At 65.5% G+C, this 27820-nt stretch overlaps 1 protein-coding gene across 1 annotated transcript; it reads left to right on the forward strand.

Annotated features, from left to right (window-relative positions):
* The first annotated feature begins 5801 nt into the window (after positions 1-5801).
* LOC104568133 (non-receptor tyrosine-protein kinase TYK2) lies at positions 5802-27580 on the forward strand. The gene is made up of 23 exons (XM_088538755.1): positions 5802-5970; positions 6821-6944; positions 7125-7269; positions 7497-7660; positions 7739-8102; positions 9505-9666; positions 9738-9895; positions 9974-10097; positions 11414-11606; positions 11698-11804; positions 13067-13258; positions 14372-14459; positions 14574-14701; positions 15291-15426; positions 15509-15660; positions 15761-15911; positions 17582-17679; positions 20388-20580; positions 22330-22448; positions 23098-23270; positions 25375-25492; positions 26580-26690; positions 27436-27580. The coding sequence occupies exons 1-23, from the start codon at positions 5802-5804 to the stop codon at positions 27568-27570; spliced, it is 3504 nt and encodes a 1167-aa protein (XP_088394881.1). The 3' UTR covers positions 27571-27580.
* The last annotated feature ends 240 nt before the right edge of the window (positions 27581-27820 follow it).

The following is a 27820-nucleotide window of genomic DNA, read 5'->3' on the forward strand; positions in this document are numbered from 1 at the left end:
GCCCCCCCTCATCCTCATCCTCATCCTCATCCCGCGTTCCGGCCCCCCCCGCCTTCCCATTCCCAATAAAGAGATTCCCGGAGCCGCCCGTGCCGGATTCACCCCCAAATTCCCCGCGTTTTACCCCAAAACGGGGCTTTGGCGGAGCAGCGCCTGGAGCCGGGGCGTTCCCATAGGGAATTCCGGGGTGGGAATTCCGGGCAGGAATGGGAGCGGAGATGGGGCTGTTAATTAGTGCGGGGCTTAATTAACCCCCCCCTCCAGCTGTGCCCCTCCAGCTGTGGCCCCGCCCCCTCCAGCTGTGGCCCCGCCCCCCCAGCTGTGGCCCCTCCCCCAGCTGTAGCCCCCCCCCCAGTTCTGCCCCTTTGACCCCTTTGGGGCCGCCCCCTCCTCGCCCCGCCCCCTTTCCCCCCCTTTAATTAGGAGTCGGGTTAATTAACGCCGTGGCCCCGCCCCCTGTCACCCGGCAGCCAATCAGGCACCTCCGCCGCCGCTCTGGCCCCCCCCGCTAACCAGAGGGGCGTGGCCGTGGCGCGGGGGCGTGGCCGCGGCGCGGGCCAATGGCGGCGCGCGTCTCTGGCGCCCAATGGGAGGCGGCGGCTCTACGGGGAGCGTGGGGCTCGGTACGTGTCGGTGGGGCCGGAACGGGGCCTATGGAGGGTCCTATGGGGGCTATAGGGGCCCTATGGGGGCCCTATGGGGGCCCTATGGGGGCTATAGGGGTCCTATGGGGGCTATAGGGGCCCTATGGGGCGTCTGGGGGGTCTATGGGGCCTGTAGAGATCCTATGGGGCCTATAGAGATGCTATGGGGGCTGTAGGAGTCAATGGGGCTTATGGAGGGTCTGTGGGGCTTATGAGGGGGTCCTATGAGACCTATAGCAGTCCTATAGGGCCTATGGGGGATCTATGGGGCCTGTAGGGCTCCTATGGGATCTGTGGGGGTCTATGGGGTGTATGGAGCGTTTATGGGGCCTATAGGGCTCCTATAGGGCCCGTGGAGGGGTCTGTGAGGGCTGTAGGGACCCTATGGGGGCTGTAAGATTTCTATGGGGCCTATAGGAGTGTATGAGGCTTATGGAGGATCTGTGGGGTTGTGGAGGGTTTATGGGGCTTATAGGGACATTTTAAGAGACCTATAGGAGTCCTATGGGGCCTGTGGGGCCTATGGGGGGGCTGTGGGGGTCTATGGGGTCTATAGGGCTCCCATGGAGTCTCTGGGGGTCTATGGGGCCTATGGAGGGTCTATGGGGCCTACAGGGGTCCTATGGGGGCTATAGCGTTCTATGGGGCCTATAGAGGGGTCTATGGGGCCTGTGGGAGGACTATAGGGATTCTGTGGGGTCTGTAGAGGTTCTATGAGGACTATAGGAGTCTGTGGGGTGTATGGAGGGTCTACGGGGCCTATGGGGCCTATTGAGTCCTATAGGGGTCTTTTGGGAGCTATGGGGGTATATGGGTCTTATGGAGAGTCTTTGGGGCTTATGGAGGGTCTGTGGGGCCTATGGGGGGTTTGTGGGTCCTATAGGGGTCCTTTGGCACCTACAGAAGTCCTATGGAGCCTATGGGGGTCTATGGGGCCTATGGAGGGTTTACGGGGCCTATGGGGGGGTCTGTGGGGCGTATCAGGGTCCTATAGGGGTCTTTTGGGAGCTATGGGGATCTTTGGGGCCTATGGAGAGTCTTTGGGGCCTATGGAGGGTCTATGGGGCCTATGGGGGGTTTGTGGGTCCTATAGCGGTCCTTTGGGACCTACAGGAGTCCTATGGAGCCTATGGGGGTCTATGGGGCTTATGGAGGGTCCATAGGACTTATGGGGAGTGTAGGGGCGATCTGAGGGGTCTGTGGGGGATATATGGGGCCTATAGGGTGTCCATGGGGGTTGCAGAAGGGCTTTGGGGGCGTTAGGGGGTGCTGGAGCCGCAGATGTGGGGCTGAGGGCTGGGGGGTGGGATCTGTGGGGCTGGTTAGGGGGCTCTGGGGGGGCTATAGGGGCCGTGTGGGGCAGGTTGGGGGCTCTGGGGGGGCATTAGGGGCCGTGTGGGGCAGGTTGGGGGCTCTGGGGGGGCATTAGGGGCCGTGTGGGGCAGGTTGGGGGTTCTGGGGGGCATTAGGGGCCGTTTGGGGCAGGTTGGGGGCTCTGGGGGGCATTAGGGGCCGTGTGGGGCAGGTTGGGGGCTCTGGGGGGCATTAGGGGCCGTGTGGGGCAGGTTGGGGGCTCTGGGGGGCATTAGGGGCCGTTTGGGGCAGGTTGGGGGCTCTGGGGGGGCATTAGGGGCCGTGTGGGGCAGGTTGGGGGTTCTGGGGGGCATTAGGGGCCGTGTGGGGCAGGTTGGGGGTTCTGGGGGGCATTAGGGGCCGTGTGGGGCAGGTTGGGGGGCTCTGGGGGGGCATTAGGGGCCGTGTGGGGCAGGTTGGGGGGCTCTGGGGGGCATTAGGGGCCGTTTGGGGCAGGTTGGGGGGCTCTGGGGGGCATTAGGGGCCGTTTGGGGCAGGTTGGGGGGCTCTGGGGGGCATTAGGGGCCGTGTGGGGCAGGTTGGGGGTTCTGGGGGGCATTAGGGGCCGTGTGGGGCAGGTTGGGGGGCTCTGGGGGGCATTAGGGGCCGTTTGGGGCAGGTTGGGGGCTCTGGGGGGGCATTAGGGGCCGTGTGGGGCAGGTTGGGGGGTTCTGGGGGGCATTAGGGGCCGTGTGGGGCAGGTTGGGGGGCTCTGGGGGGGCATTAGGGGCCGTGTGGGGCAGGTTGGGGGGCTCTGGGGGGCATTAGGGGCCGTGTGGGGCAGGTTGGGGGCTCTGGGGGGCATTAGGGGCCGTTTGGGGCAGGTTGGGGGGCTCTGGGGGGCATTAGGGGCCGTGTGGGGCAGGTTGGGGGTTCTGGGGGGCATTAGGGGCCGTGTGGGGCAGGTTGGGGGTTCTGGGGGGCATCAGGGGCCGTTTGGGGCAGGTTGGGGGCTCTGGGGGGCATTAGGGGCCGTTTGGGGCAGGTTGGGGGCTCTGGGGGGCATTAGGGGCCGTGTGGGGCAGGTTGGGGGGTTCTGGGGGGCATTAGGGGCCGTTTGGGGCAGGTTGGGGGCTCTGGGGGGCATTAGGGGCCGTGTGGGGCAGGTTGGGGGTTCTGGGGGGGCATTAGGGGCCGTGTGGGGCAGGTTGGGGGCTCTGGGGGGCATTAGGGGCCGTGTGGGGCAGGTTGGGGGCTCTGAGGGGCATTAGGGGCCGTGTGGGGCAGGTTGGGGGCTCTGGGGGGCATTAGGGGCCGTTTGGGGCAGGTTGGGGGGCTCTGGGGGGCATTAGGGGCCGTGTGGGGCAGGTTGGGGGGCTCTGGGGGGCATTAGGGGCCGTGTGGGGCAGGTTGGGGGCTCTGGGGGGCATTAGGGGCCGTGTGGGGCAGGTTGGGAGCTCTGGGGGGCATTAGGGGCCGTGTGGGGCAGGTTGGGGGCTCTGGGGGGCATTAGGGGCCGTGTGGGGCAGGTTGGGGGGCTCTGGGGGGCATTAGGGGCCGTGTGGGGCAGGTTGGGGGCTCTGAGGGGCATTAGGGGCCGTGTGGGGCAGGTTGGGGGGCTCTGGGGGGCATTAGGGGCCGTGTGGGGCAGGTTGGGGGCTCTGAGGGGCATTAGGGGCCGTGTGGGGCAGGTTGGGGGCTCTGGGGGGCATTAGGGGCCGTGTGGGGCAGGTTGGGGGGCTCTGGGGGGCATTAGGGGCCGTGTGGGGCAGGTTGGGGGCTCTGGGGGGGCATTAGGGGCCGTGTGGGGCAGGTTGGGGGGCTCTGGGGGGCATTAGGGGCCGTGTGGGGCAGGTTGGGGGCTCTGGGGGGGCATTAGGGGCCGTGTGGGGCAGGTTGGGGGCTCTGGGGGGCATTAGGGGCCGTGTGGGGCAGGTTGGGGGCTCTGGGGGGGCATTAGGGGCCGTGTGGGGCAGGTTGGGGGGCTCTGGGGGGGCATTAGGGGCCGTGTGGGGCAGGTTGGGGGGCTCTGGGGGGCATTAGGGGCCGTGTGGGGCAGGTTGGGGGCATTAGGGGCATTAGGGGCCGTGTGGGGCAGTTTTGGGGGGCTCCCTGTGTCCATGGGGCAGATCCATGGGGCTGGAGGAGGGTCCCGGTGCCGCATTCCCGCGGCCGGGAAGCGTCGGGAATTCCGGGCTCCCGGGAGCCGCTCCGGGCGCCGGCGAGCCCGGAAAATCCCGGGAAAGCGGCTCGGTCCGGAGGCCGCTCCGCTCCGGAGCGCCGGTCCTGGAAATGGGGAAGCGCTGCCGGTTTCGGATCCTGCTCCCGCGGACGGGGGGCTCGCGGCAGGGATCGGATTGGGAATCCGCTGGGAATAACGTGGGGGGATCCCGCTGCCGACCGGGATTTTCCCTGCGCAGGAGGAGCCGCCGGGAGAGCGCTCCGGAATCGCGTCCGAGTTATGCTCCATCGTGCAGCGAGGTGGGTGCTCCGGGATCGGGAATGTTCCCGGGGAGCGGGAATGTTCCTGGAGAGCGGGAATGCTCCTTGGGATCGAAGGCTCCTTGGAATGGGGAAGGCTTTCTGGGATGGGGAAGGTTTCCCAGGATCAGGAACGTTCCTAGGGATCGGGAAGGCTCCCCAGGATCGGGATGGCTCCCCAGGAGCAGGAGGATTCCTTGGGTTCAAAGGCTCCCATGGATCGGGAAGGTTTCCTGGGATCAGGAATACTGCTGGGGATCAGGGAGGCCCCCCCAGGGATCGGGAAGGCTCCCTGGGATCAGGAAGGCTCCCAAGGAGCAGGAAGATCCCTTGGGATGGGGAAGGCTGCCCGGGATGGGGAAGGTTTCCTAGGATCAGGAATATTCCTGGGGATCGGGAAGGCTGCCCGGGAGCAGGAAGACTCCTTGGGATCCAGAAGGCTCCGCGGGATGGGGGAAGCTGCCCGGGTTGGGAAAGGCTTCTGGGAATGGGGAAGGTTCCTCGGGATTGGGAAGGCTCCCGGGAATGGGGAAGGTTCTTTGGGATTGGGAAGGCTCCCAGGGATGAGGAAGGTTCCTTGGGATTGGGAAGGCTTCCGGGAATGGGGAAGGTTCCTTGGGATGGGGAAGGCTCCCCGGAATGGGGAAGGTTCTTTAGGATGGGGAAGGCTCCCAGAAATGGGAAAGATTCCTTGGGATTGGAAAGGCTCCTGAGAATGGGGAACGTTCCTTGGGATTGGGAAGATTCCTGGAGAGCGGGAAGACTCCATGCAATGGGGAAGGCTCCCCGGGATAGGGAAGGCTCCCCGGGATAGGGAAGGCTCCTCGGGATAGGGAAGGCTCCTCGGGATTGGGAAGGCTCCTCGGGATAGGGAAGGCTCCCCGGGATAGGGAAGGCTCCCCGGGATAGGGAAGGCTCCTCGGGATAGGGAAGGCTCCGCGGGATAGGGAAGGCTCCTCGGGATAGGGAAGGCTCCGCGGGATAGGGAAGGCTCCTCGGGATAGGGAAGGCTCCCCGGGATAGGGAAGGCTCCCCGGGATAGGGAAGGCTCCTCGGGATAGGGAAGGCTCCCCGGGATAGGGAAGGCTCCCCGGGATAGGGAAGGCTCCTCGGGATTGGGAAGACTCCTCGGGATAGGGAAGGCTCCCCGGGATAGGGAAGGCTCCCTGGGATAGGGAAGGCTCTCTGGGATAGGGAAGGCTCCCTGGGATAGGGAAGGCTCCCCGGGATAGGGAAGGCTCCCTGGGATAGGGAAGGCTCCCCGGGATTGGGAAGGCTCCCTGGGATAGGGAAGGCTCCCCGGGATAGGGAAGGCTCCCCGGGATAGGGAAGGCTCCGGGCGCCGTCATTCCCGGCTCCGCTCCCGCAGCTCCTCGGAGCGCCATGTCCCTGTGCCGGCGCGCGGAACGTCCGGACGCTTCCGACGGCGCCGGCGGCTCCGGAGGGCTGCGGATCCGGCTGCACTGGGGCGGCGCGGAGGAGCGGGAACGGCGCTATCCCTGCGGAACGCTGAGCGCCGAGGACGTCTGCATCGACGTGGCGCGCGCCCTCGGTCAGCACATTCCTGTTTTTTTTTGGGAAAAATCCCAGTTTTATTCCAGGATGGGAAAATCTGCCTTCCATCTAAACCGCTCCGGTTGTTTTTACTTTTTCCCCCTGGAAATTGCGGATTTTGCTTTTAAAAATCAGCGTTTTGGCACCAGGGGTTATAGATTTTCCGGGCGATGGGAGATGCCATCCCGGGAAGCAGGATGGGATGCCCTGTTCTTCCCAATTGCCATCCCGGGAAGCGGGATGCCATCCCGGGAAGCGGGATGGGATGCCCTGTTCTTCCCAATTGCCATCCCGGGAAGTGGGATGCCATCCCGGGAAGCGGGATGGGATGCCCTGTTTTTCCCAGTTGCCATCCCGGGAAGCAGGATGGGATGCCCTGTTCTTTCCGATTGCCATCCCGGGAAGCGGAATGCCATCCGGGGAAGCGGGATGGGATGCCCTGTTCTTCCCAATTGCCATCCTGGGAAGCGGGATGCCATCCCGGGAAGCGGGATGGGATGCCCTGTTCTTCCCAATTGCCATCCCGGGAAACGGAATGCCATCCGGGGAAGCGGGATGGGATGCCTTGTTCTTCCCGATTGCCATCCCGGGAAGCGGGATGCCATCCCAGGAAGAGGGATGGGATGCCCTGTTCTTCCCAATTGCCATCCCGGGAAGAGGGGGATGGGATGCCCTGTTCTTCCCAATTGTCATCCCGGGAAGCAGGATGGGATGCCCTGTTCTTCCCAATCGGATTCCCCGGGCTCTGCGCGGTCCTGCTCGGAGCGCGCGGCCGCGCGGGTTATCCCGGAACGCGGCGGTTATCCCGGCATTCCGGGAAGGCGCTCACGGCTCGGCGTTCCCGGCAGGAATCACGCCGCTCTGCTACAGCCTCTTCGGCCTCTACGACGCCCAGAGCCGGATCTGGCTCCCGCCCAACCACGTATTCCACATTGGAAAAGACACCAGCCTCAACCTGCTCTTCCGGATGAGGTGAGCGGAATGCCGGGCCGGAGCGCCGGGAATACCCGGCTTCTCCGTGGGAATACCCGGCTTCTCCGTGGGAATACCCGCTTTTCCATGGGAATGGCCTGGAAACGCGCAGCTCCCTCGGAGGCTGCCGGCTCCGTTGGGAAGCGGCCCGGAATTCCCGCTCCCATTCCCGCTCCGCAGGTTCTACTTCCGTAACTGGCACGGGCTGAGCGAGAAGGAGCCGGCCGTGTTCCGGAACGCTCCCAAGCCGGCGGATTCCCCGGATGAGCGGATTCCCGGAGGGGCCCTGCTGGACAAGTCGTCCTTCGAGTACCTCTTCGAGCAGGTACTGGGCGCCGCATCCCGGGAAAAGCCGGGAAAAGCCGGGAAAAGTGGGATCGTGACTTGGGAAGGAGCCTGGAGCACGTCTGCGCCGGCACCTCGGGGCATCTTCCCATGTCCTTTTTTCCCGACTGGAACACCGGGAGCATCGGGAAGGTGTTGTCCCACTGGAGCCGGATTGGGAAGCTTTTCCTTTCCGTGTAATTCCCGTTTATTGTTTTTTTCCCATAGGGAAAATACGATTTTATCCACGACGTGGTCTCGCTGCGGGATCTGCACACGGAGCAGGAAGTCCAGCGCTTCCAGAACGAAAGCCTGGGAATGGCCGTGCTCCATCTTTCCCACCTGGCCCTCAAGAAGGGCATTTCCCTGGAGGAAGCGGCCCGGAAATGCAGGTGGGAATCCCGGGAAGCGGCTCCGGCATTCCCGGCAGCGCCGCATCCTTCCTGAGCGGCTTTTCCTTCTTGCGGCAGCTTCCAGGATTGCATCCCGCGCTCCTTCCGCCGGCAGCTCCGGCAGAACAGCTACGTGACGCGATTCCGGATGAGGAGCGTATTCCGGAATTTCGTGCGGCGCTTCCAGCGGCACACGGTGGGAGCCGGGAAGCTCTCGGAGCGGGACGTCATGTACAAGTACGTGGCCACGCTGGAGCAGCTGGCGCCGCGCTTCGGAGCCGAGCTCTTCCCGGCGCTTTCCCTGGACGCCGCTTCCGAAGGGGCCGCGGAGCCGCGCGCCGGGAATGCCGATCCCGCGGCGGCTCCGGGCGACCGCCCGGCCACGCACGAGGTCCTGGTCACCGGAACCGGCGGGATCCAGTGGCGCCCGGTGGCCGCGGAGGTGGGTCGGAGCGCGCGATCCCGCTTGATCCCGGGAGACGGATTGATCCGGATTGATGCCGCGTGTTCCCGGGAGACGGATTGATCCGGATTGATCCCACTCGCTGCCGGCAGCCGGATTGATCCGGATCGATCCTGCTCGCTGACGGGAGCTGGATTGATCCGGATTGATCCCGCTCGCTCCTGGGAACCCGGATTGATCCGGATCGATCCCACTCGCTGCCGGCAGCCGGATTGATCCGGATTGATCCTGCTCGCTGACGGGAGCTGGATTGGTCCGGATTGATCCCGCTCGCTCCCGGGAGCCCAGATTGATCCGGATCGATCCCGCGCGCTCCCGGGAGCCGGGAAGGAGCCTGGATTGATCCCACTCACTCCTGGGAGCCAGATTGGTCCCACGCGATCCCGGGAGCCCGGATTGATCCGGATTGATCCCGCTCACTCCTGGGAGATGGATTGATCTGGATTGATCCGGATTGATCCCGCTCGCTCCTGGGAGCCCGGATTGATCCGGATTGATCCCGCTCGCTCCCGGGAGCTGGATTGATCTGGATTGATCCTGCGTGCTCCCGGGAGACGGGAAGGAGCCTGGATTGATCCCGCTCACTCTTGGGAGCCCGGATTGATCCGGATTGATCCCGCTCACTCCTGGGAGCTGGATTGATCTGGATTGATCCGGATTGATCCCGCTCGCTCCTGGGAGCCCGGATTGATCCGGATTGATCCCGCTCGCTCCTGGGAGCCCGGATTGATCTGGATTGATCCCGCTCGCTCCCGGGAGACGGATTGATCCGGATTGATCCCGCTCGCTCCCGGGAGACGGGAAGGAGCCTGGACTGATCCCGCTCACTCTTGGGAGCCCGGATTGATCCGGATTGGCCCCGCTCGCTCCTGGGAGCCCGGATTGATCCGGATTGATCCCGCTTGCTCCCGGGAGACGGATTGATCCGGATTGATCCCGCGTGTTCCCGGGAGACGGATTGATCCGGATTCATCCCGCTTGCTCCCGGGAGCCGGGAAGGAGCCTGGATTGATCCCACTCGCTCCCGGGAGATGGATTGATCCGGATCGATCCCGCTCGCTTCCGGGAGCCCGGATTGATCCCGATTGATCCCGCTCGCTCCCGGGAGCTGGGAAGGAGCCCGGATTGATCCCGCTCGCTCCTGGGAGCTGGATTGATCCGGATTGATCCTGCTCCTTCCCGGGAACCCGGATTGATCCCACTCGCTCCCGGGAGCTGGATTGATCCAGATTGGTCCCACTCGCTCCCAGGAGCCGGGAAAGAGCCTGGATTGGTCCCGCTCGCTCCCTCCCGGGAGCCGGATTGGTCCCGGATCCCGCTCGCTCCCGGGATCCAGGCCGCGGCTCGGGAACGGCGGGATGAGGCCGCCTCCTTCCCGCAGGACGCCGAGAGCGGCTCCCAGCGCGGGCGGCGATCCCGGCGGGAGGAGGCGCCCGGGAAGCGCGCGGCTCCGTGGATCCCGTTCTGCGACTTCCGCGCCATCACGCACGTGGTCCTGGAGCATTCCCGGGTCCGCATCCACCGGCAGGACAACGGCTGCCTGGTGAGGAGCGGCGTTCCCGCGGCGCCGGAGCGCGCGCCGGGAACGCCGCCGGCACCGCGCGCTTCCCGCAGGATCTGCTGCTCCCGTCCCGCTCCGGCGCCCTATCCCTGGTGTCGCTCCTGGACGGATATTTCCGGCTCACGGCCGATTCCAGCCATTATCTGTGTCACGACGTGGCCCCTCCGCGCCTCATCCTGAGCCTTTTCCACGGAATCCACGGGCCCATGCGGTAAGCCGGGAATTCCGGAAGCGCGCCGGGAACGCGCGCCGCTTCCATGGGCTCCTCCGGAGCGCTGGGCGCTTCCAGGGAGGAATTTGTCCTGGCCAAGCTGCGGCGGGAGGAGCAGGAGGACGGGATCTACGCGCTCCGCTGGAGCGTCCTGGATTTCCACCGGATCATCCTGGCCGTGGCCAAGCGGAGCCCGCAGGAGGTACGGACCCGCGGGAATGCCGGGAGCTTCCGGAGCGCCGCATGCTCATCCGGGGCTTTCCGGAGCGCCGCATCCCGCACGCGCATCCGGGGCCCTCCGTGTTCTGTGCGGCTCCGGAACGCCGCATCCTTCCGGAGCGCCGCATTCCAGACGCTCATCCGGCGCCTTCTGGAGCGCCGTGTCCCACTCGCTCGTCCAACGCGCTCTGTATTCCGTGGGGCTCCGGAATTCCGCATTCCTCCGGAGCGCCGCATCCCGCACGCTGTTCCGCGGCCTTCCATGTTCTGTAGCGCTCCGGAACCCCGCATCCTTCTGGAGCGCCGCATCCCGGACGCTCATCCGGGGCCCTCCGTGTTCTGTGCGGCTCCGGAACGCCGCATCCTTCCAGAGCGCCGCATCCCGGACGCTCATCCGGCGCCTTCTGGAGCGCCGTGTCCCACTCGCTCGTCCAACGCGCTCTGTATTCCATGGGGCTCCGGAATTCCGCGTTCCTCCGGAGCGCCGCATCCCGCACGCTCTTCCGCGGCCTTCCATGTTCTGTAGCGCTCCGGAACGCTGCATCCTTCCGGAGCGCTGCATCCCGGACGCTCATCCGGGGCCCTCCGTGTTCTGTGGGGCTCCGGAATGCTGCATCCTTCCGGAGCGCCGCATTCCGGACGCTCATCCGGGGCCTTCTGGAGCGCCGTGTCCCGCACACTTGTCCAACACGCTCTGCATTCCGTGGGGCTCTGGAATTCCGCGTTCCTCCGGAGCGCTGCATCCCGCACGCTCATCCAGTGCCCTCCGTGTCCCGCTCGCTCATCCGACACCCTCCGCGTTCGGCTCCGGAATGCCGGGGCCCTCCGGAGCGCGGCGTCCCGCTTGCTCATCCGGCGTGCTCCACGTTCCACGGGGCTCCGGAATTCCGCATCGCTCCGGATCACTGCATCCCGCTTGCTTGTCCGGAGCCCTCCGGAGCGCCGTGTCCCACTCACTCATCCAACACCCTCCACGTTCGGCTCCGGAATGCCGGAGCCCTCCGGAGCGCCGCATCCCGCTCGCTCATCCGGGGCGCTCCGGAGCTCCGCATCCCACTCACTCATCCAACACCCTCCGCGTTCGGCTCCGGAATGCCGGGGCCGTTCGGAGCGCCGTGTTCCGCTCACTTGTCCAACGCGTTCCGCATTCCGCGGGGCTCCGGAATGCCGCGTCCCTCCGGAACGCCGTATCCCACTCGCTCATCCGGTGCCCTCTGCATTCCATGGGGCTCCGGAATGCCGCGTCCCTCCGGAATGCCACATCCCGCTCGCTCATCCGCCACCCTCGGCATTCCGCAGGGCTCCGGAGCGCCGGGCGCCCTCAAGTACCGCCAGTTCCGCATCCAGCAAAAAGGCGGCGGCTTCGTGCTGGAGGGCTGGGATCGGGAATTCCCGACGCTCCGGGATCTCCTGGACGCGCTCAAGGGCTGCGCGCTCCGATCCGGAGACGACACCTTCACCGTGCGGCGCTGCTGCCCGCCCAAGCCGGGAGGTGGGATCCGCGGGATCGCCGGGATCGGCGGGATGGGGTATCCGTGGATGGGTATCCACGCGGCATTCCCGGTTATCCGGCATTCCCGCAGAGCTTTCCGACCTGCTGGTGGCGCGCGCGGCGCAGGACGATGCCAGGGAGATGCTCCAGCTCACGCAGCTCTGCTTCCATCGGATCCGCAAGGACGAGATCACGCAGGTGGGGCCATCCCGCTGTCCGGAGCGCCGATCCCGCTGTCCGGAGCGCCGATCCCGCTGCCCGGAGCGCCGATCCCGCTCTCCTGGCTGCCGATCCCGTTCCCCGCGCCGCTGATCCCGCTCCCTGTGCCGGCTCCATCCCGCTCCCTGTGCCTCCCATCCCGCTCCTTGTGCCATTGATCCCGCTCCCGGTGCCGACTCCATCCCCATTCCCCGTGTTGTCCATCCCGCTCCCGGCGCCAGCTCCATCCCACTCCTGGTGCCGGCTCCATCCCGCTCCCCGCGCTGGCCCCATCCCACTCCCTGTGCCGCTGATCCCGCTCCCGGTGCCGGTTCCGTCCCGCTCCTGGCTCCATCCCGCTCCCGGCTCCATCCCGCTCCCGGCTCCATCCTGCTCCCGGCACCGGCTCTATGCCGTTCCCGGCTCCATCCCGCTCTCGGTTCCGTCCCACTCCCTATGCCTCCTCCGTCCCGCTCCCCAGGCCTCCCATCCTGCTCCCGGCTCCATCCCGCTCGCGGCTCCATCCCTCTCCCAGTTCCATCCCGCTCCCGGCGCCGGCTCCATCACGCTCCCGGAGCTGGCTCCATCCCGGTGCCGGCTCCATTCCGTTCCTGCTCCCGTTCCCGGCTCCATCCCGCTCCCAGTGCCGGCTCCATCCCGCTCCCGCTCCATCCTGCTCCATCCTGTTCCCGGCTCCATCCCGCTCCCGCTCCCGGCTCCATCCCGTTCCCGGCTCCATCCCGCTCCCGTTCCCGGCTCCATCCCGCTCCCGCTCCATCCTGCTCCATCCCGTTCCCGGCTCCATCCCGTTCCCGGCTCCATCCCGCTCCCGCTCCGGCTCCATCCCGCTCCCGGCTCCATCCCGCTCCCGCTCCCGGCTCCATCCCGCTCCCGCTCCATCCCGCTCCCGGCGCCGGCTCCATCCCGCTCCCGTTCCCGGCTCCATCCCGCTCCCGCTCCATCCTGCTCCATCCCGTTCCCGGCTCCATCCCGTTCCCGGCTCCATCCCGCTCCCGCTCCGGCTCCATCCCGCTCCCGGCTCCATCCCGCTCCCCGTGTTGTCCATGCCGCTCCCCGGGCCTCCCATCCCGCTCCCGTTCCCGGCTCCATCCCGCTCCCGTTCCCGGCTCCATCCCGCTCCATCCTGCTCCCGTTCCCGGCTCCATCCCGTTCCCGCTCCATCCCGCTCCCGGCTCCATCCCGCTCCCGCTCCCAGCTCCATCCTGCTCCCGCTCCCATCTCCATCCCGCTCCGTCCCGCAGCGCGCCCACCTGGGCCAGGGCACCCGCACCAACATCTTCGAGGGGCTCCTGCGCGTGGCCGCCGACGCCGACGGCTCCGATCCCGATCCCGATCCCGAGGCCGGGAGCTTCCCGGCGGAGCGGAACAACAACGGGCGGGAGCTGCGCGTGGTGCTCAAGGTGCTGGACCCCGGGCACAGGGACGTCGCCCTGGTGAGCGCCGGGGACCGGGGTTTGGGGGGGACACGGGGGGTTTGGGGGGACCCTGGGGCTCCAAGGAGCCTCCACGTGTTCCGGGGAGCCCCTGTCCTCTCCAAGGAGCCTCCACGTGTTCCAGGGAGCCTCCATGCCCTTAGGGGAGCCCCACTATGTTCCAAGGAGCCCCACTATGTTCCAAGGAGCCTCCACGTGCTCCAAGGAGCCCCCATGTGCTCCAGGGAGCCCCCATGGCCTTAGGGAGGCCCCTGCCCTCTCCAAGGAGCCTCCAGGCGCTCCAGGGAGCCTCCACGTGCTCCAAGGAGCCTCCACATGTTCCAGGGAGCCCCTGCCCTCTCCGAGGAGCCTCCATGCTCTCCAGGGAGCCTCCACATGTTCCAAGGAGCCCCCATGCCCTTAGGGGAGCCCCTGTCCTCCTTGAGGAGCCTCCCTGCACTCCAAGGAGCCTCCACGTGTTACAAGGAACCCCAACATATTCCAAGGAGCCTCCGTGCGCTCCAAGGAGCCCCGTATGTTCCGAGGAGCCCCGTATGTTCCAAAGAGCCCCCACGCGCTCCAAGGAGCGTCCACGTGTTCTAAGGAGCCTCCATGCACTCCAGGGAGCCTCCATATGTTCCAAAGAGCCTCCATGCGCTCCGAGGAGCCTCCATATGTTCCAGGGAGCCTCCATGCGCTCCAGGGAGCCTCCATGTGCTCCAGGGAGCCTCCCCGTGCTCCGAGGAGCCTCCCCGTGCTCCAAGGAGCCTCCGCATGTTCCAAGGAGCCTCCATGCGCTCCGAGGAGCCTCCATATGTTCCAGGGAGCCTCCATGCGCTCCAAGGAGCGTCCACGTGTTCTAAGGAGCCTCCATGTGCTCCAGGGAGCCTCCATATGTTCCGAGGAGCCTCCCCGTGCTCCAAGGAGCCTCCGCGTGTTCCAAGGAGCCTCCATGCGCTCCGAGGAGCCTCCACGCACTCCAAGGAGCCTCCACGCACTCCAGGGACCCCCATTCGTTCCAAGGAGCCCCCGTGCCCTCTCCGCGCCCGCCGCGTGCTCTGATCCCGCCGCGCGCTCCGTGCTCGCGTCCCGGCTCCGTCCTCACATCCCGCTCCATCCCGGTCCATCCCGCAGGCGTTCTTCGAGACCGCCAGCCTCATGAGCCGGGTGTCCCACGCGCACGTGGCCTTCGTGCACGGCGTCTGCGTGCGCGGCGCCGACAGTGAGTACGGAGCGGCCGGATCCGATCCGACCTGATCCGACCCGCTCCGATCCGACCCGATCCGATCCGACCCGCTCCGACCCGCGCATCCCACTTCCCGCTCCGCGTTCCCAGGTATCATGGTGGAGGAATTCGTGGAGCACGGCCCCCTGGACGTGCTGCTCCGCAAGGAAAAAGGCCGGATCGACGTGGCCTGGAAAATCACCGTGGCCAAGCAGCTGGCCAGCGCCCTCAGCTACCTGGTAAGGGGGGATCTTCCCAGTTTTCCGGGGGTTTTCCAAGGGTTTTCCGGGGATTTTCCAGGTTTTCTGGAGGTTTTCCGGGGGTTTTCCAGGGGTTTTCTAGGGATTTTCCGGGTTTTCCGGAGGTTTTCCAGGGATTTTCCAGGTTTTCCAGGGGTTTTCTGGGGTTTTCCAGGGATTTTCCGGGTTTTCCGGAGGTTTTCCAGGGATTTTCCGGGGGTTTTCCAGGGGTTTTCCAGGGATTTTCCGGGTTTTGCGGAGGTTTTCCAGGGATTTTCCAGAGGTTTTCCAGGGATTTTCCGGGGGTTTTCCAGGGATTTTCCGGGTTTTCTGGAGGTTTTCCAGGGATTTTCCAGGTTTTCCAGGGATTTTCCGGGGTTTTCCGGGTTTTCCGGAGGTTTTACAGGGATTTTCCGGGGGTTTTCCAGGGATTTTCCGGGTTTTCCGGAGGTTTTCCAGGGATTTTCCAGGTTTTCCGGGGTTTTCCGGGGTTTTCCAGGGATTTTCCGGGTTTTCCGGGGGTTTTCCAGGGATTTTCCGGGGGTTTTCCGGGGGTTTTCCGGCTCCTTTTCCTCACCGCTTCCCGCAGGAGGACAAGAACCTGGTGCACGGGAATGTGTGCGCCAGGAACGTCCTCTTGGCGCGCCGGGGCCTGGAAGACGGAACGCCGCCCTTCGCCAAGCTCAGCGATCCCGGCGTCGGCTGCTCCGTGCTCTCCCGGGAAGGTATCCGGAGGCTCCCGCTCCCTCTTATCCCGCTCCCTTATCCCGCGCGTTCATCCCGCTCTTCCCGGCCGCGGCGCCGCAGAGCGCGCCGAGCGGATCCCCTGGATCGCTCCGGAATGCGTGCGGGATGCGGGAAGCCCCAGCCCGGCGGCGGATAAGTGGAGCTTCGGGACGACGCTCCTGGAAATCTGCTTCGACGGCGCCGTCCCGCTCAAGGAGCGCGCGCCGGCCGAGGTGAGGCCGGGAAGCGGGAGCCTCCGGAGGCGCTTCCCGAGGCTCCGCGCGAGCTCCGGGAATGCCGTCCCGCGCGAGCTCCGGGAATGCCGTCCCGCAGAAGGAGCGTTTCTACGAGAAGCGGCACCGGCTTCCGGAGCCGGCGTGCAAGGAGCTGGCGGCGCTCGTGGGCCGGTGCCTGGAATACAGCCCGGGAATGCGGCCGTCCTTCCGGACCGTCCTGCGGGATCTCACGCGGCTGCAGCCGCACGGTGAGGGCGCTGGGAATGCCGCTTCCCGAGGGAGCTGGGAACGCCGCTTCCCGAGGGAGCTGGGAACGCCGCTTCCCGAGGGAGCTGGGAATGCCGCTTCCCGAGGGCGCTGGGAACGCCGCTTCCCAAGGGCGCTGGGAATGCTGCTTCCCGAGGGAGCTGGGAACGCCGCTTCCCAAGGGCGCTGGGAATGCCGCTTCCCGAGGGAGCTGGGAACGCCGCTTCCCGAGGGCGCTGGGAATGCCGCTTCCCGAGGGAGCTGGGAATGCCGCTTCCCAAGGGTGCTGGGAATGCCGCTTCCCAAGGGAACTGCCCCCGCTTCCCAAGGGAGCTGGGAATGCTGCTTCCCAATGGAGCTGGGAATGCCGCTTCCCAAGGGAGCTGCCCCGCGCTTCCCAAGGGCGCTGGGAATGCCGCTTCCCAAGGGAGCTGCCCCCGCGCTTCCCAAGGGCGCTGGGAATGCCGCTTCCCAAGGGAGCTGCCCTGCGCTTCCCAAGGGAGCTGCCCCGCGCTTCCCAAGGGCGCTGGGAATGCCGCTTCCCAAGGGAACTGCCCCCGCTTCCCAAGGGAGCTGCCCGCACTTCCCAATGGAGCTGGGAACGCCGCTTCCCAAGGGAGCTGGGAATGCCACTTCCCAAGGGCGCTGGGAATGCCGCTTCCCAAGGGAACTGCCCCCGCTTCCCAAGGGCACTGGGAATGCCGCTTCCCAAGGGAGCTGCCCCCGCTTCCCAAGGGAGCTGGGAACGCCGCTTCCCGAGGGTGCTGGGAACGCCACTTCCCGAGGGTGCTGGGAACGCCACTTCCCGAGGGAGCTGGGAACGCCACTTCCCGAGGGAGCTGGGAATGCCGCTTCCCAATGGAGCTGCCCGGGCTCCCATGGAGCTGCCCCCGCGCTTCCCGGGCTCCTCTCCCTGCGGATTTCGGTCCTTCGGGAGCGTCCTGGGCCTGGGAGCGAGCGAGCGGGATAAACGCACGGGATAAGGGAGCGGGGCGAGCGAGCGGGATAAGCGGGATAAGCGCATGGAGTGAGCGGGATAAGCAAGTGGGATAAGTGCATGGAGCGAGCGGGATAAGCGAGTGGGATAGAGCGTTGGAGATAAGTGCACGGGATAAGAGTGTGGAGCGAGCGAGTGGGATAAGGACATGGGATGAGCGGGTGGGATGAGCATGGGATGAGGGCGCAGGATAAGGACTTGGGATGAGGGCCCGGGGTGAGCGTGGGATGAGGGCCTGGGATGAGCAGGTGGGATGAGCGGGCGGGATGAGGGCCCGGGATAAAGGCCTGGGATGCGGGTCTGGGATGAGTGTCCGGGATGAGGGTGCGGGATGCGGGTCCGGGATGCAGTGTGGGGTGCGGGTGCGGGATGCAGTCCGGAATGCGGTGCGGGATGCGGTGTGGGATGCGGGTCCAGGATGCGGTGCGGGATGCGGTCCGGGATGCAGGTCCGGGATGTGGTGCGGGATGTGGGTCCAGGATGCGGTGCAGGATGCGGGTCCGGGATGCGGGTCCGGGATGCGGGTCTCGGATGCGGTGCGGGATGCGGTCCAGGATGCGGTTCCGGGATGTGGTGCCGATGCGGTGCAGGATGTGGTGTGGGATGTGGGATGCGGTTCCGGGATGCGGTTCTGGGATGCGGTCCGGACGCGGCTCCATGGCCCTGTCCCCGCAGCCCTGGCCGCCGTCACGTCGGTGCCGCCCGCGCTGCCCCTGCCCGACCCCTCCGTGTTCCAGAGGCGCTACCTGAAGAAGATCCGCGACCTGGGAGAGGTCAGCGGCCTCCGCGGCCTCCGTGCGCTCCGTGTCCTCCATGTGCTCCGTGCGCTCCGTGTCCTCCATGTGCTCCGTGTGCTCCGTGCGCTCCACGTCCTCCATGCGCTCCATGTGCTCCGTGTGCTCCGTGTGCCCCATGGCCTCCGTGCGCTCCGTGTGCCCCATGTGCTCCGTGTGCCCCATGTGCTCCATGTGCCCCATGCGCTCCATGTGCTCCGTGTGCTCTGTGTCCTCCATGTGCTCCACGACCTCCATGTGCTCCGTGTGCCCCATGGCCTCCGTGCGCTCCACGTCCTCCATGCGCTCCATGTGCTCCATATGCTCCGTGTCCTCCATGTGCTCCGCGGCCTCCATGTGCTCCGTGTGCCCCATGGCCTCCACGCGCTCCATGTGCTCCGTGAGCTCCACGTCCTCCATGCGCTCCATGTGCTCCGCGGCCTCCGTGCTCTCCGTGTGCTCCGTGTGCCCCATGGCCTCCATGTGCTCTGTGGCCTTCGTGCGCTCCATGCGCTCCGGGGCCTCCATGCGCTCCGCGGCCTCCATGTGCTCCGTGCGCTCCACGTCCTCCACGCGCTCCATGTGCTCCGTGTGCCCCATGGGCTCCATGCGCTCCATGTGCTCCGCGGCCTCCGTGCTCTCCGTGTGCTCCATGTGCCCCATGGCCTCCATGTGCTCCGTGGCCTTCGTGCGCTCCATGTGCTCCGCGGCCTCCATGCGCTCCGTGTGCCCCATGGCCTCCGTGTGCTCTGCGTGCTCTGTGCTCTCCACGTCCTCCGTGTCCTCCGGATCCTCCGCGCGCTCCACATTCTCCGCGGCCTCCATGCTCTCCACGGCTTCCACATGCTCTGTGTCCTCCACACGCTCTGCATCCTCTGTGCATTCCATGTGCTCCGTGTGCTCCGCGCTCTCTGCGTCCTCCACGGCCTCCATGGACTCCGCACACTCTGTGTCGTCCACGTGCTATGTGTCCTCCACGCTCTCTGCGTCCTCCGCGTGTTCTGTGCACCCCGTGCATTCTGTGTTCTCCGTGCTCTCCATGCTCTCCGTGTCCTCCATGCACTCCACGTCCTCCGCGCGTTCCGTGCACTTCATGCGCTGTGCGTCCTCCATGTCCTCTGCGCTCTCCACGTCCTCCGTGCGCTCTGTGTCCTCCGCTTCCTCCGTGTCCTCTGTGCGCTCCACGTGCTCCACGTGCTCTGTACTCTCTGCGTCCTCCGTGTCCTCCATGCTCTCCACATCCTGTGTGCACTGCACGTTCCCTGCGCGTTCCATGCACTCCCTGCACTCTGTGTCCTCCGCACTCTCCACGTCTTCCATGCGCTTCATGTCCTCTGCACGTTCCATGCAGTCCATGCGCTCCATGTCCTCCGTGCGTTCCACATTCTCCGCACGTTCCATGCACTCCGCGTCCTCTGTGTCCTCCATGCACTCCACGTCCCCCATGTCCTCTGTGCCCTCCGCATCCTCCGTGCACTTCATGTCCTCCGTGCACTTCATGTCCTCCATGCCCTCCGTGTCCTCCATGCACTCCACGTCCTCCGTGTCCTCCATGCACTCCACATCCCCCATGTCCTCCGTGCCCTCCGCATCCTCCGTGCGCTTCATGTCTTCCATGCCCTCCGTGTCCTCCATGCACTCCACGTCCCCCGTGTCCTCCATGCGCTCCGCATCCTCCATGCACTCCACATCCTCCATGTGCTCCATGTCCTCCGTACGTTCCATGCACTCCATGCACTCTGCGTCCTCCATGTGCTCCATGTTCTCCGTGGCCTCCATGTCCTCCACGTCCTCTACGTGTTCCATGCACTCCATGTCCTCCGTGCCCTCCGCATCCTCTACGTCCTCCGTGCGCTTCATGTCCTCCGTGCACTCCATGTGCTCCACGTCCTCCACGTCCTCCATGTGCTCCATGCACTCCGCGTCCTCCGTGTGCTCCGCGTCCTCTGTGTGCTCCACGTCCTCCATGCGCTCCATGCACTCCGTGTCCTCCGTGCGCTCTGTGCTCTCCGCGTCCTCCGTGCCCTCCACGTCCTCCATGTGCTCTGTGTCCTCCGTGCCCTCCGCGCTCTCCACGTCCTCCGCGCTCTCCACGTCCTCCATGCGTTCCATGCACTCCGTCTCCTCCGCGTCCTCCATACGCTCCATGCTCTCCGCGTCCTCCGCACGTTCCATGTTCTCCATGTCCTCCGTGCGCTCCGTGTCCTCCGTGTCCCCCATGTCCTCCGCGTCCTCCATGTGCTCCATGCCCTCTGTGTGTTCCATGCACTCTATGCGCTCCACGTCCTCTGTGCCCTCCACGTCCTCCATGCCCTCCACGTCCTCCATGCGCTCCACGTCCTCCATGCGTTCCATGCACTCCGTGTCCTCCACGTCCTCCATGTCCTCCATGTCCTCTGCGTCCTCCATGCTCTCCGCATCCTCCATGTCCCCCATGTGCTCCACGTCCTCCATGCGCTCCATGCACTCCATGTCCTCCACGACCTCCATGTGCTCCACATCCTCCACGTCCTCCGTGTCCTCCACGTCCTCCATGCGCTCCACGTCCTCCGCGTCCTCCACGTGCTCCACATCCTCCACGTCCTCCATGTCCTCCACGTCCTCCACGCGCTCCACATCCTTCATGCTCTCCGCATCCTCCACGTCCTCCACGCGCTCCACATCCTCCACGCTCTCCGCATCCTCCACGTCCTCCTTGTCCTCCCCAGGGCCACTTCGGCCGCGTGGGCCTCTACCGCTACGACCCGGGCAACGACGGCACGGGGGAGCTGGTGGCCGTGAAGGCCCTCAAGGGCGGCTGCAGCCCGGGGCTGGTGGCCGCGTGGCGCCGCGAGGTGGCCATCCTGCGGACCCTGTACCACGAGCACATCGTCAAGTACAAGGGCTGCTGCGGCGAGCAGGGTGAGCGGGACGGATCCCGCGGGATCCGGGTGATCCGGGTGGGAAGGGACCTCTAGGGATCACCTAGTCCAACCTCCTGCACACGCAGGGTCACCCAGAGCACAGGGCTGCGTCCAAGCGGGTTGAAGGTCTCCAGAGAAGGAGACTCCACAACCTCTCTGGGCAGCCTGTTCCAGGGCTCCGGCACCCTCAATGTTAGGAATTTTTCCTGAAGTTCCTGTGGAACTTTTGGTGCTTCAGTTTGTGGCCGTTTCCTCTTGTCCTGTCGCTCTCCACCAGTGCAAAGAGGCCGCCCCATCCTCCTCACGGCCTCCCTTGAGGTACCTATAGACACGGTGCTCCAGAATGGACACGACGCTCCAGACGTGAACGCGATGCTCCCAACGTGGACACAGTGCTCCAGATGTGGACTCGACGCTCCAGATGTGGCCTCGACGCTCCAGATGTGGCCTCCCCAGGGCTGAGCAGAGGGGCCGGATCCCCTGGACCTGCCGGAGTGTTCCATGCCCTCCGTGTCCGTGTCCTCCATGTCCTCCGTGTCCTCCGTGTCCTCCGTGTCCTCCGCGTCCTCCATGCTCTCCACATCCTCCATGTCCTCCATGTGCTCCATGTCCTCCATGCGTTCCATGCACTCTGTCCTCCATGTCCTCCACGTGCTCCATGTCCTCCACATCCTCCATGCGCTCCACATCCCCCATGCGCTCCACGTCCTCCGTGCGCTCCATGTCCTCTGTGTCCTCCGTGTCCTCCATGTCCTCAATGCCCTGCGTCCTCCATGTGCTCCATGTCCTCTGTGCGCTCCGTGTCCTCCGTGTCCTCCGTGTCCTCTGTGTCCTCCGTGTCCTCCATGTGCTCCATGTCCTCCGAACGTCCCCCTGGATCCCATTGGGGACCCCCCTCGTGGTCACCCTGTCACCCCCCCAATGACACCCGGGTCCCTCCATCCAACAGGTCAACCCGGGCGTCTCCAGCCGGTCCAGGGGATCCGGCCCCTCCATGGAGCCCTGGGGAGGCCACATCTGGAGCACTGTGTCCAGATCTGGAGCACTGTGTCCACATCTGGAGCACCGTGTCCACATCTGGACTATTGTGTCCACATCTGGAACATTGTGTCCACATCTGGAGCACTGTGTCCAGTTCTGGGCTCCCCAGGACAAGAGGGATGTGCAGCTGCTGCAGAGAGGCCAGCGCAGGGCTACGAGGATGAGGAGGGGCCTGGAACATCTGCCCTATGAGGAGAGGCTGAGGGAGCTGGGCCTGTTCAGCTGGAGAAGAGAAGGCTGAGAGGGGACCTGAGCAGGGTCTAGAAGTACCTCAAGGGAGGCAGTGAGGAGGATGGGGCGGCCTCTTCTCACTGGTGGAGAGCGATAGGACAAGAGGAAACGGCCCCAAACGGAAGCACCAAAAGTTCCACAGGAACTTCAGGAAAAATTCCTGACATTGAGGGTGCCGGAGCCCTGGAACAGGCTGCCCAGAGAGGTTGTGGAGTCTCCTTCTCTGGAGACCTTCAACCCGCTTGGACGCAGCCCTGTGCTCTGGGTGACCCTGCGTGTGCAGGAGGTTGGACTAGATGATCCCTAGAGGTCCCTTCCCACCTTAGGGATTCAGGGATTCCGGGATTCTGGGATTCCGGGATTTTGGGATTCTGGGATTTGGGATTCTGGGATTCCGGGATTTGGGATTCTGGGATTCCGGGATTCTGGGATTTTGGGATTCCGGGATTCCGGGATGACGGATCCCGTCCCGCAGGCGCCGCGGGGCTGCAGCTCGTCATGGAGTACGTCCCGCTCGGCAGCCTGCGCGACTACCTGCCCCGGCACAGCGTGGGGCTGGCGCGGCTGCTGCTGTTCGCACAGCAGATCTGCGAGGTAGGGGGGCGTGGGGGGCTGGAGCGTGTGGGGGGCTGGAGTGCATGTGGGGCTGGAACATGCAGTGAACATGTGGGGCTGGAATGTGTGTGGGGCTGGAGCACAGTGAATGTGTGGGTCCGGCTCACATGTGGGTCCCGCTCACTTGTGGGTCCAGCTCACTTGTGGGTCGCGTTCACTTGTGGGTCGCACTCACTTGTGGGTCGCGCTCACTTATGGGTCCAGCTCACTTGTGGGTCGCGCTCCCTTATGGGTCCCGCTCACTTGTGGGTCGCGCTCACTTGTGGGGCAGGGCATGGCCTACCTGCACTCCCTCCGTTACATCCACCACAACCTGGTGGTTTGAATGTGTGTGGGTCCCGCTCACTTGTGGGTCCCGCTCACTTGTGGGTCCCACTCACTTGTGGGTCTGTCTCACTTATGGGTCCTGCTCACTTGTGGGGCAGGGCATGGCGTACCTGCACTCCCTGCGCTACATCCACCACAACCTGGTGGTGTGAACGTGTGGGTCGCGCTCACTTGTGGGGCAGGGTCACTTGTGGGTCCCGCTCACATGTGGGTCCCGCTCACTTATGGGTCTGTCTCACTTGTGGGTCTGTCTCACTTATGGGTCCCGCTCACGTGTGGGTCTGTCTCACTTATGGGGCAGGGCATGGCGTACCTGCACTCCCTCCGTTACATCCACCGCGACTTGGCCGCCCGGAACGTCCTGCTGGAGAACGAGGCCCTGGTCAAGATCGGGGACTTCGGGCTGGCCAAGACGGTGCCCGAGGGCAGCGACTACTACAGGGTGTGCGAGGACGGGGACAGTCCTGTGTTCTGGTGAGCGGGAACGCCGGGAATGCCGGGAATGGGAATACCGGGAATGGGAATACCGGGAATGGGAATACCGGGAATGGGAACGGGGAGGGGAATGGGAACGGCCATCCCGGGGGCAGCGACTACTACCGGGTGCGGGAGGACGGGGACAGCCCCGTGTTCTGGTGAGCGGGAACGCCGGGAATACCGGGAATGGGAATGGAGCGGGAATGGGAATGGGAATGGGAATACCGGGAATGGGAACGGGGAGGGGAATGGGAACGGCCATCCCGGGGGCAGCGACTACTACCGGGTGCGGGAGGACGGGGACAGCCCCGTGTTCTGGTGAGCGGGAATGCCGGGAATGCCGGGAATACCGGGAATGGGAATACCGGGAATGGGAATACCGGGAATGGGAACGGGGATGGGAACGGCCATCCCGGGGGCAGCGACTACTACCGGGTGCGGGAGGACGGGGACAGCCCCGTGTTCTGGTGAGCGGGAATGCCGGGAACGCCGGGAATACCGGGAATGGGAATACCGGGAATGGGAATACCGGGAATGGGAACGGGGATGGGAACGGCCATCCCGGGGGCAGCGACTACTACCGGGTGTGCGAGGACGGGGACAGCCCTGTGTTCTGGTGAGCGGGAATACCGGGAATACCGGGAATGGGGACGGGGATGGGAATGGGAACGGCCATCCCGAGGGCAGCGACTACTACCGGGTGCGGGAGGACGGGGACAGCCCCGTGTTCTGGTGAGCGGGAACGCCGGGAACGCCGGGAATGCCGGGAATACCGGGAATGGGGATGGGAACGGGAATGGCCCCGAGGGCAGTGACTACTACCGGGTGCGGGAGGACGGGGACAGCCCTGTGTTCTGGTGAGCGGGAACGCCGGGAATGCCGGGAATGGGAATACCGGGAATGGGAATGGGAATATCAGGAATGGGAATGGGGACGGGGATGGGAATGGGAACGGGCGTCCCCGAGGGCAGTGACTACTACCGGGTGCGGGAGGATGGAGACAGTCCTGTGTTCTGGTGAGCGGGAATGCCGGGAATGCCGGGAATGCCGGGAATACCGGGAATGGGAATGGGGACGGGAACGGCCATCCCGGGGGCAGCGACTACTACAGGGTGCGGGAGGACGGGGACAGCCCCGTGTTCTGGTGAGCGGGAATACCGGGAATGCCGGGAATGCCGGGAATGGGAATGGGAACGGGGATGGGAACGGGAACGGGGATGGGAATGGGGATGGGAATGGAGCGGGAACGGGAATGGGAACGACCGTCCCGGAGGGCAGCGACTACTACCGGGTGCGGGAGGACGGGGACAGCCCTGTGTTCTGGTGAGCGGGAACGCCGGGAACGCCGGGAATAACGGGAATGCCGGGAATGGGAATGGGAACGGGGATGGGAACAGGAATGGGAGTGGGAACAGGGCAGGAAGGGAGCAGGAAGCACCGGAGCGAGTGGGAAGGGGCAGGAAGTGTGGGAGCAAGCGGGAAGTGAGCAGGAGCAAGTGGGAAACGGGTTGGAGAAAGCAGGAAGTGAGCAGGGAGCGGGCGGGAAGTGCGGGAGCAAGCGGGAAGCAAGTGGGAAGCGTGTGGGACACATGGGAGCAAGCGGGAAGTGGGCGGGAAGTGAGTGGGAAGGGAGCAGGAAGCAACGGGCAGGGGGGAAGTGCGAGGAAGGAAGTGCGGAAGGAAGCAGGTGCAAGGGGAAACACAGGAGGAAGTGGCCTGAGTGGAAGCGCGGGCGGAAGTGGAAGTGGGTGGGAAGTGCGGGGAAGCACATGGAAGTGAGTGGGGAAGGAAGGGGATGCAGAAGGAAGCGTGCGTGGAAGTGGGCGCGGAAGGAAGTGGATATGGGGGGAAGTGGGCGCGGAAGGAAGTGGGTGCAGCGGGAAGTGTGAGCGGAAGTGCGAGGAAGGGAGCGCGGGCGGAAGCGGAAGCGGAAGGAAACGGGCACAGGGGGAAGTGGACGCGGCGGGAAGTGGGGGCGGAAGTGGAAACACGGGTGGAAGCGGAAGCGGCCCCGGAAGCGGAAGCGGTTCCGGAAGCATTCCCGGAAGCGGCGGCGTTCCCGGCGGCGTTCCCGGCGGCATTCCCGGCGGCGTTCCCGCAGGTTCGCCAGCGAGTGTCTCCGCGAGTCCAAGTTCTCGTTCGGCTCCGACGTTTGGGCCTTCGGGGTGACCCTGTACGAGCTGGTGACGCGGTGCCGGCCGGAGCAGAGCCCGCCCGCGGTGAGACCGGGAATGCCGGGAATACCGGGAATACCGGGAATGACGGGAATACTGGGAATACCGGGAATGTCGGGAATACCGGGAATACCGGGAAACACGGGGACACGGAGACACGGGGAGTGGGAACAGGGAAACGGGAACGCAGGAACAGGAACACGGGAACGGGGAAAGGGGAACAGGGAATGGAGAATGGGAAGCAGGAGCCAGGAACGGGGAGTGGGAAACGGGAACGGGAAATGGGAAGGGAGCGGAAACAGGAAACAGGAGGGGAACGGGTGGGAAACAGGTGGGGAGAGCAGGGAAAATGGATGGAAAACGGGCAGGAAACGCGTGGGAAGGGAAGTGGGTGGGAAGCACGGTCGGGAATGGCGCCGCCAGCCCCATTCCCACTCCCATTCCTGCTCCCATTCCTGTTCCCATTCCCATTCCCGCTCCCGTTCCCGTTCCCATTCCCGTTCCCATTCCCATTCCTGTTCCTGCTCCTATTCCCGTTCCTGTTCCCATTCCCGTTCCCATTCCCGTTCCCATTCCCGTTCCCATTCCTGTTCCCATTCCCGTTCCCATTCCCGCTCCCATTCCTGTTCCCATTCCCGCTCCCGTTCCCATTCCCGCTCCCGTTCCCATTCCCACTCCCATTCCCGCTCCCGTTCCCGCTCCCATTCCCGTTCCCGCTCCCGTTCCCGTTCCCGCTCCCATTCCCGTTCCCATTCCCGTTCCCATTCCCATTCCTGTTCCTGCTCCTATTCCCGTTCCTGTTCCCATTCCCGTTCCCATTCCCGTTCCCATTCCCGTTCCCATTCCCGTTCCCATTCCCGCTCCCATTCCTGTTCCCATTCCCGCTCCCGTTCCCATTCCCACTCCCATTCCCGCTCCCGTTCCCGCTCCCATTCCCGTTCCCGCTCCCATTCCCGTTCCCGTTCCCATTCCCGCTCCCACTCCCATTCCCATTCCCGTTCCCATTCCCATCCCGCTCCCATTCCCGCTCCCATTCCCATTCCCGCTCCCATTCCCGCTCCCACTCCCACTCCCGTTCCTGCTCCCATTCCCACTCCCGTTCCCATTCCCGCTCCCATTCCCGTTCCCGCAGAAGTTCCTGGAGCTGCTGGGCCCGGCGCAGGGCCAGATGACTCTGCTCCGGCTCGTGGAGCTGCTGGAATGTGGGAAGCGGCTGCCGCCGCCGCGGGATTGTCCGGCCGAGGTGAGCGGATCCCGAGGGATCGTCCTGCGGGATCCGGGAATGAGCAGGATCGTCCCGCGGGATCCGGGGATGGAGCCGGGATCTGGGAACGGAGCCGGGAGGATCCCGCGGGATCCGGGAACGGAGCTGGGAGCGTCCTGCGGGATCCGGGAATGGAGCGGGATCGGAGCGGGGATGGAGCGGGATGGCGGGAGTGGAGCGGGGATCGTCCCGCGGGATCCGGGAACGGAGCCGGGAGGATCCTGCGGGATCCGGGAATGAGCGGGATCATCCCACGGGATCCGGGAATGAGCGGGATCATCCCGTGGGATCTGGGAACGGAGCCGGGATCGTCCCGCGGGATCCAGGAACGGAGCGGGAATGGAGCCGCTGCGGCTCCCGACGGCCCCTCCGCATCCCGGGAATCCTGGGGCTCCGTCCCGCGGTATCCCGCATCCCTCCCCATCCCTCCCCATCCCGCAAGTATCCCATGGGTATCCCGCATCCCTCCTCATCCCATGGGTATCCCGCATCCCACATCCCTCCCCATCCCGCAGCTTTCCCGCATCCCACGGGCATCCCATAGATTTCCCGCATCCCTCCCCATCCCATGGGTTTCCCGCATCCCAAGGGCGGCCAAATCCCGGGATAAGGGACGGAGCTGCCCTGGCTCTCGGGCTCCCACCTTGGGGGCGGATCCCATGGGATCCGGCCGCATCCAGGGATTCCTCGGGGCCCTTCCCGGCGTTTCCTGCCTCCTTCCCAGATTTACCGGCTCATGAAGAACTGCTGGGAAGCGGAGGCCTCGTTCCGGCCGGCATTCCGGAACCTGATCCCGGTGCTCAAGGCCTTCGCGGACAAGTACCGGGCACAGGCGCCTTCCGTGTTCAGCGTCTGCTGAGCCCGGATCCCGGCGGGAGCCTCGGGAATTCCGGGAAGACCTTTGGGAATCATGGCAGGACCTTCGGGAATCCCAGCGGGACCCTCGGGAATCCCGGCGGGATCCCGGGAAGACCTTCGGGAATCACGGCGGGAGCCTCGAGAATCCCGGCGGGACCCTTGGGATTCCCGGGAAGACCTTCGGGAATCCCGGCGGGACCTTTGGGAATCCCGGGAAGACCTTTGGGAATCACGGCGGGAGCCTCGGGAAT

This window comes from Tinamus guttatus, unplaced genomic scaffold, assembly GCF_059628265.1.
Source record: "Tinamus guttatus ecotype Peru unplaced genomic scaffold, ASM5962826v1 Tinamus_guttatus_pri_ptg001155l, whole genome shotgun sequence".
Classification (NCBI taxonomy): Eukaryota; Metazoa; Chordata; class Aves; order Tinamiformes; family Tinamidae; genus Tinamus; species Tinamus guttatus.

Bases quoted from the DNA above. Each gene is read 5' to 3' on its own strand.
- LOC104568133 (XM_088538755.1), top strand. From the start codon at position 5,802: ATGTCCCTGTGCCGGCGCGCGGAACGTCCGGACGCTTCCGACGGCGCC. The intron at 8,103-9,504 runs GTGGGTCGGAGC...TCCTTCCCGCAG, and splicing joins GGCGCCCGGTGGCCGCGGAG to GACGCCGAGAGCGGCTCCCA. The intron at 25,493-26,579 runs GTGAGACCGGGA...CCGTTCCCGCAG, and splicing joins CGGAGCAGAGCCCGCCCGCG to AAGTTCCTGGAGCTGCTGGG.